The sequence below is a fragment of the Alosa pseudoharengus genome, unplaced genomic scaffold (assembly GCF_046254945.1).
Source record: "Alosa pseudoharengus isolate Yale_2024_CS ecotype anadromous, Long Island Sound unplaced genomic scaffold, YU_APseudo_1.1 YU_APseudo_1.1_scf_8, whole genome shotgun sequence".
Taxonomy (NCBI): Eukaryota; Metazoa; Chordata; class Actinopteri; order Clupeiformes; family Clupeidae; genus Alosa; species Alosa pseudoharengus.
The window spans coordinates 20,191,877-20,199,376 of record NW_027468870.1 but is presented as its reverse complement, the minus strand read 5'-3'; the positions used below and the strand labels follow the sequence as shown (position 1 = coordinate 20,199,376).

General features: G+C 42.0%; 1 protein-coding gene across 1 annotated transcript in view; it reads right to left on the bottom strand.

The window, feature by feature from the left end:
* The window catches only part of sez6a (seizure related 6 homolog a), an 81,848-nt gene that overhangs the window by 5,761 nt on the left and 68,587 nt on the right, over positions 1-7,500 (bottom strand). The window contains exon 11 of the mRNA XM_076274911.1: positions 5,463-5,659. Coding sequence (XP_076131026.1) covers positions 5,463-5,659 — 197 coding nt within the window. The remainder of the gene's footprint in view (positions 1-5,462; positions 5,660-7,500) is intronic.

Genomic DNA, 7,500 nt, shown 5'->3' with positions numbered 1-7,500 from the left:
AGCACAGATGCCATACACAACAACTCAAAATTGATCACACCTTCAAATGATGTGACACAACCAATAAGCTAGTTCAGAGTGCAAACAGGTTGCTGAACAGTGCAGCTTCATATCAACAATGGACAGCATCAGTGAGACAATAGAATGCATTGTAGGCTGTAGACTGTAAAGTACTTCTCATTTGCAGTACTGAAATGCCCATCCTTTTAAGTATACCTTTTTCACAATTGTTAAAACACATTTTTGAAACCTTCCACCCTTTTTTTTTCCAACTGTAAACATAAAATCTCATTCTCAATACTTTATTTTTACTGGATTTAGAGTAAATGTTGAATCCACTGAGTTAGGAAATGTGTTTAGCTTTGCTTCGTTTTGTTTTGTTTTTTAAATGCAAAATGCATTTACTGTATTGTAAACAATGAACATTTCTCCTGGAGCTATATCAGCTGCACTGAACACTGTGTTTTCTGTTTTTGATGTAGTGTGTCATGACTGACCAGTAGTGTTTTCATTTTGACTGCTTTGTGAATGGTCTGAAGACAAGGCTTGGTTTTGAGCACATCTGTTTTGAGGCAATTGTAGTTTTGCAGAGGTTGTCAGAGGTTTTGTGAATGTAGTAGAGCCACATTGTTTGCAGGGATTAAAGTGAAATCATTTGACTGAACTTTTTTCAGGCCATAAATCATACGTTGTTCATATCTACCTATAGAGATAGCACCCCTTTTGCGGTCGCGACCTATTGGTTTTTAATGTACAAAAAGATGCAAACAGCAAAGTAAAGGGAGTATTCGCCTTATTCACACGGCGGCCATTGTTTAAACCAAAACGAGGCTACAGGGTACACTTACTATATAATTAATGGCTACAGGTGAATGCATAGAAACATAACAATCCTATGGTTTGTGTACCCTGTAGCCTCGTTTTAGCCACCAATGGCCGCCATGTGAATAAGGCGAATTGAGAGTGTTCTTGATTGAGATTGAGTTTTCCTGATGAACAAAAATATACTGTATTTTAGTACCATCCCTGACAATTGCTGATTAGCCATTGCTGTTCTTTTCTACTGCAGCAATATTGTAGAAAGGCTTTAACACACTCTTATTTAATTAAAATAATTAAAATAAGACAAAAGTGTTTAAAGGGGAGATTTTTTTCTTGTTAATATGCAATTCAACACCAAGTAAAATCTATAAAATCAAGTTTGCAAGACTTCCCATTTCCTCATCAAAGTAACGAATCAGAACATTCTAGTTTGTTCATATTTCCATTGTTGCCTCATCCGCATTTAATGAAAACATGGTAATTTTGAGTTTTACAGACAACTCAGTTTTCCAATGAGCAGCAATACTGTGTGTGCTCATGCAGGAGGTCTGCGCATTTGATAACGACAATCTGGAGACGGCGCTTTTGTCTTCAGCAACAGATTGTATAAGGTACCGTTGACAAGAGGTTGCGATATGGTGAGGGGCCGGTCGTGTTGCGCTATGAAAGAACATGCGTAGCCTACTTTCTAAACGTAAAAACGGTCAGCCATAGATAAACGTAGCCTACCTCTGTCGTGGTGGCTAGTTGCACCAGGTAGGGAAGATGTCCTGAAGTGCACGAATGTTAACCTTATGGCAGTCTTCTGATTGGTGGCGTGCTAAAACGTTTTCCTATTGCATCCATAAACAATTTTCTTGCAGCGAACCGTGCAAAAACAAACCCCTGGCACTTTAATTTCTTCACACCATGGCTTGTTAGTTCTCCCCCGTTTCCAACAGCTGCCCATCTCCATTTATTTTTTAACTTTTGACACCTGCCTTCCTTTAGCAACAACGCATCCATGACAGCTAGTGGCCTTGCCAAATAGACGCACACAAATCATGACGCTAATATGCGAGGTTCTGGTAGGCCTAGGCCTACTGGTTATGGTTTTGTGCTATAAATTAATAATATTTTATAGCAAAGTTTTAAGTTGACTATTTTAATTGTATGGCTATTTTTTGTCAACATACACTCACAACCTACTGTCGTTAAAAGTGAGGCCTAAGCAAAATAGGCTACAAGGCCGTCTGTGCGTCACAAACACGACTGACCCCCTTACTCGACAGTTTGCGATGATGACAATATTATTATTATTTTATGTTAACACGCTCAGTCAAAACCTTCCGTCGCAAATTGTGAAAAACATTGTTGTACATGTCATTACAGACGGGATAATAAATTGCATAGGCTACGGTTTATATTGTGTCGCTTTACACATAGCCTAATGTTAGTTGCATTGATTAAAAACTGTAACAACTAGATGTACCGCAGAGCGGTACAAAATATGACCGCCGCCCAGTCCAGCACATTTTTTCCACAAAAATAAATCACGCTGAAAGGCCTATATGATTCTAACTGTCTCACGAAATTGCATTATCCACACTCAATTCTCACTGGTATCTGCTAGACAACAAGTACCAAAACATGATTAGTTCATAGATTTCACATGTAAAATTCATTTTATACAACCCCACCTCCATCTTGCCTGTTCATAATTCTGAGAAATTCTTGATTGTTTGTGTTATGTTTATGTTATGTGTGTGGGTGTGTGTGTGTGTGAGTGTGTGTGTGTGCCTGTGCATGCAAGCGTACATATGTCTACTGTGTGAGTATGTGTCATACGTATGATTACTGTGAATGTATGTGTGTGTGTGTGTGTGTATCTGTTTGTGCACATGTGTGCACATTAAATGGGTTAACATGACCCCTGGAGGCAAACATAAGGGAAAAAATGGTTATCCTAGGCCCTACAGTTCTCAAGATATTCACAGAGAACTGTGTCTGCCCTACCCTCCTTTCGGGGGGTCCAGTCCAGCGGAGGGGCTACAGATCAAAACGAAAAACGATGGTTCCATGCTATCCATGTGGGGTTACATGCCCACCAAGTTTCGTGTACCCCGGTCTTTCAGTGTCTCGGGACTCATTGATGGAAATTTGGGCATGCGAGAAAAAAAAAAAAAAAAAAAAAAATTCTGACTAAACCTATATGACCGCCGCTTCGCTGCGCGGCGGTCATAATAATAGTAGCCTACATCGGGTGGCATAGCAGGCTATCTGTTCTAGTCATAGGTGACACCCAAAATGAATGACCTCCCCTGACAAGAGTTCGCGATAGTAAGAAATTGTCTACATTGATGCACGGAAAGAACACAGCCGCTTCTTCTCCGAATTCGCACATAGACCTCACAATATCATATCCAAAAAAGTTAAACGGATTGGCCAACCTCATCAGCTGTCTCGATTGTGTCACTATAATCCAACTTTTAGACCGTTATAGTCCTCCATACGTGTTCTTTTTTTTAAAGCAAACGCCCGAGAAGTGTGTAGCTACAACATAAACAAAGCGAAACTCATGGCTGACGTAGGCCTAGGCTATCTTCTTGAGTGGTCACGGATTGAGACACAGAAAGTTCTCAAGAACACTATTAGGTCTTTAAACATTTACCTAATATTTGTGGTTGCCTTAAAAAAGGAAAAGCAAAGGTGATAGCCCCCCCCCTCCTATTTTTTTTCTCATCGGATCTGCATCGATCTCAAATATGACATTTCTAAAATCAAATTGACGGAAATCCGTCCTACGACGGAGAACTTTAATCCTTGTGTTTGTGTAAAAATAAAAATAAAACCCATTCTCAGCCACTATTATACACTATTCAATAAAGAGAGACAGACAGACATAAAGAGAGAGAGAAAGAGAGAGGGAGAGGGGAAGGAGATGAGTGGAGAGGGAGAGAGAACTCTTTGTTGGCCGAGGTCATCTATTAAGCCGCATATTTGACAGGTATCTCTCAGGGCTGCCTAAACACTGCCGTGGGTTTCGATGATGAAATACACTGTTAAAAGTTGCAAATGAAAGATTTACCTTCAAATTTAGGAATATAAAGTTGACACCAATTTGTATGTGTGTGCTAGACATCATTAAGCCACAGTAAAAGTCAGACCTCATTTACGCAGGTCCAGAACTCAGGCCTGGTGAGTTTGTCAACTTAATTCGACCAGACAGGGAAATACCATTTGTTCTGCTTATGTAATGTACCCAACAAAATAAATTGCACAATGCATTAATACCTTTGGCTCTTCTCTAATAGGGATGTTGTGCACTTTCAGTAAGTAGAGCCACTATCTAACAGTAGTGAATTGGTCCTCTGTGATTTGTGGACAGTTCTGTATAACTCCATGATGACCATAGTAAATCCAATACGGCTCCATTACAGGAAACTGTTCACCATTCAAAGTGGACCTATTTCGTTATGTCTTTCTGTGCCGTTTTCTCACAGAGAAGAAACAAGTCTGATTAACATTTGTTGCAGTTTGCTGAAGGTCACTAGCCTGGAAAATCCAGACCCTAGTAATCTAGAAAGATTAAAGGTCTGGCCACGAACAATGTAATGGCCCAACCCGAGGGGCGGCAACAAGCATGCATTTAAAAAAAAAAAAAAAACACTAGACCATGTTTACTCTGAATGATTTCGGACTTCGACGCAATCGGATAACACTACGACCAATGTGTACTGTCCTCCAACGTTGCAGCGCTGTCTTCATCAGTTTAGCTGGTTCCCCGGAATGCATAGGGGAAAAGTAATGTGCATCATTGCTCATTGCCAGAGTGTCTCGCAGAAGAACTCTGGATTTCCAGGGTAGAAGGTCTCTAGCTCTAAAACTACAAACATTCCACAGAGTAGTGTGTCACGAATGAAAGTTTTGCTAAAGAGCCCAATATGTCAACCCCATATGACAGGAGAAATGTACTGTGAAGGGCGCTCTGTTTTTCATCATCATCATCATCATCATCATTAACCATTGTTTATTCAGGGGAAATAGACTGATCATTATGCTCTTATACATCATCACAAGTCTAACTTAAAGAATACATACAAAACAAAAAGTAATGACATACAATTATGAAAATGATAAAAAATCAAACAAAAACAAAGTGCCAGATGGACCTGCGTGCCTGTAACCTAGCAACCATTTTTGTAGGAGGTTATGGTGGTTGTCACCACAGCTTGGATGGCAAACCACAATCTTAGACCTGCTATCCTAAAGATCATATGTTCCACCTCTTAAATGTTTACAGCGACCGTTCTGTGCTAATATTTATGTTGTTATGTTGTCTCACTAAAGAAATACGGTATGATAGGAAGACATTCTTATATCTTTTATCATAGTGGCTATTATGGCAAATGTCTAATTTATATTTTTTGCAATGACAGATTTGTACTGTTGAATTCTATCTGGTGATACTTTCTACCAAACTTACACTACAACTGGTATTGTACTTAATCAACTGTATTGAGTACAGCAGATTAAGATAATCTACCACCACTCTCAATTTCAACTACTTTATTCAGTATATAAACCATCGAGCGTATAAGAATTCTTATATGGTCTATAAATCACCTCAAACAACATTTACTGAGTGACCTTTGACCTACCAAAGAAATGTACCACAAAGCCGTTGTTGTATCCGTAGATGTTGGTGGCTGGGTCAGACTGGAACTGGATGGTGACATCAGCCATGGAGGTGTAGAGCTTGAAGCGCGGCAGCGCCCCACTGTACTGACCCAGGATGTTGGCTGTCAGGTCGTCTCCATCGTAGAACGTCAGCATGTCATTTTTACCAAGATGGAGACTGCGCACAAAAAGAAAAAAAACAGACAAAGACAGGCATAAATAAATCGGTTAAGTATGCGATAAATGGACATGAAGTAGCTGTGTTACTCTACGTATGCTGTGTGCACTAAATAGGGCCAGTCAGTCAGGGCCAGTGGCGCAATGGATAACGCGTCTGACTACGGATGAGAAGATTCTAGGTTCGACTCCTGGCTGGCTTGGCAGAATCTTTAAGGGCAGCCGTGGCCCACTGGTTAGCACTCTGGACTTGTAACCGTGGACCACGGCTGAAGTGCCCTTGAGCAAAGCACCTAACCCCTCACTGCTCCCCGAGTGCCGCCGTTGAAGCAGGCAGCTCACTGCACCGGGATGAGTGTGTGCTTCACCTCACTGTGTGCTGTTTGTGTTTCACTAATTCACCGATTGGGTTAAATGCAGAGACCAAATTTCCCTCACGGGATCATTGTTATATACTTATACAATAAAAGTCATATTTGTTGTTGTACAAAGGAACACTTTACCCAAAACCTTGACATTACTTATTAGGCCTTATGCCTAATAAATATGACCTACCATACAAGTCAAATGTAGATGGACAGAGCTCACAGGGAGCTTCCATTCCAAAACAGCCAGCCAGAACAAAATCTAAATGACTATGTATTAACTTGGCTCTCTTAAAAGGACATTTAAGAAATCGATGAAAAGTGAGGCTCATCTCGGCTCGACTCTCAATATGGCTAAGCTTTACCGTGTAGTGCACTGGCCTTGAGAGGAGATGAAGGCAGATAGCAACTTATGGCTCATTTCTCTTTGGGAATGAGACAGCAGCCGATGATCCGCTGACGTCTATTTGAGATGAAGGGGGAGGGGACGAGATAAAGAGATGGAGAGATGGAGAGGAGTGAGGATGACACACGGTCGCCAGGTAACAGAGTGGCTGGAGGGCCGTGAGGTCGTCTCTCCACCCCCCTTCTTTCTGAGCCTCGACGTGGATCTCAAAGAAGAGGAGGAACACCATCGGGACAGTTGCCGTGTGTGTGTGTTTTTTTTAAAAAGTATAGTACTTTTAGTAGTGTGTGTGTGGGGGGGGGGTTTGTCAATAGGACAGTGGAGAGAGACAGGAAGTGAGTGGGAGCCAGAGATGGGGTGGGATTGGGAAATGGCCGCAGGTCGGAATGGAACCTGGGTCCCCATGGGCACTGAGACCCACATGTGGTACAGTGCTGCCGCGTGTGCCACAGCTCCCCTGGTGTTTGAGGCCCATCTGTGCCTGGCCTACACAATACACATCCTGACGCGACGGACGCAGTGTGATGCAATGCGATGCGACATTTTGAGACATTTGTTGGACGCCTTGTTTGTATTTTCTTTCTGTTGCTCGTGCTGTTCTGCTATATTAAAGGAGAAACACCATGCAATAGAAGGGCATATTTAAGGGAGTATTTAATGCTACTCGACAGTCAGACACTCGCATGCAGTTAGGACAAGATGTAAGGAGTCGCATAAGGGAGTGGAACAGGGGGGCTTGGGCGCAGTGGCGTGTGTAAGCACAGACCATGCGTGTACACACACACACACAAACACACAATACACAGCACACAACACACACACACACACACACAGCGGTGTGTGTAAGCACAGACTCTGCGGTACCTATCAATCACCTGCTCACCAAATCGTCTCGGGAGCCACTCGCCACACTCTCAGCCACTTACAAATTGCATTTGTGCAACCGGAAAAACATTCCCTACTGAGCACACCAGGAAGTCCGGATTCCAGCATCTCACAGCCAGGTATGAACCCATGTCAGGTGTCACATATGAAGGGATGAGTGGCCCCCCACCTCTAATACACACACAC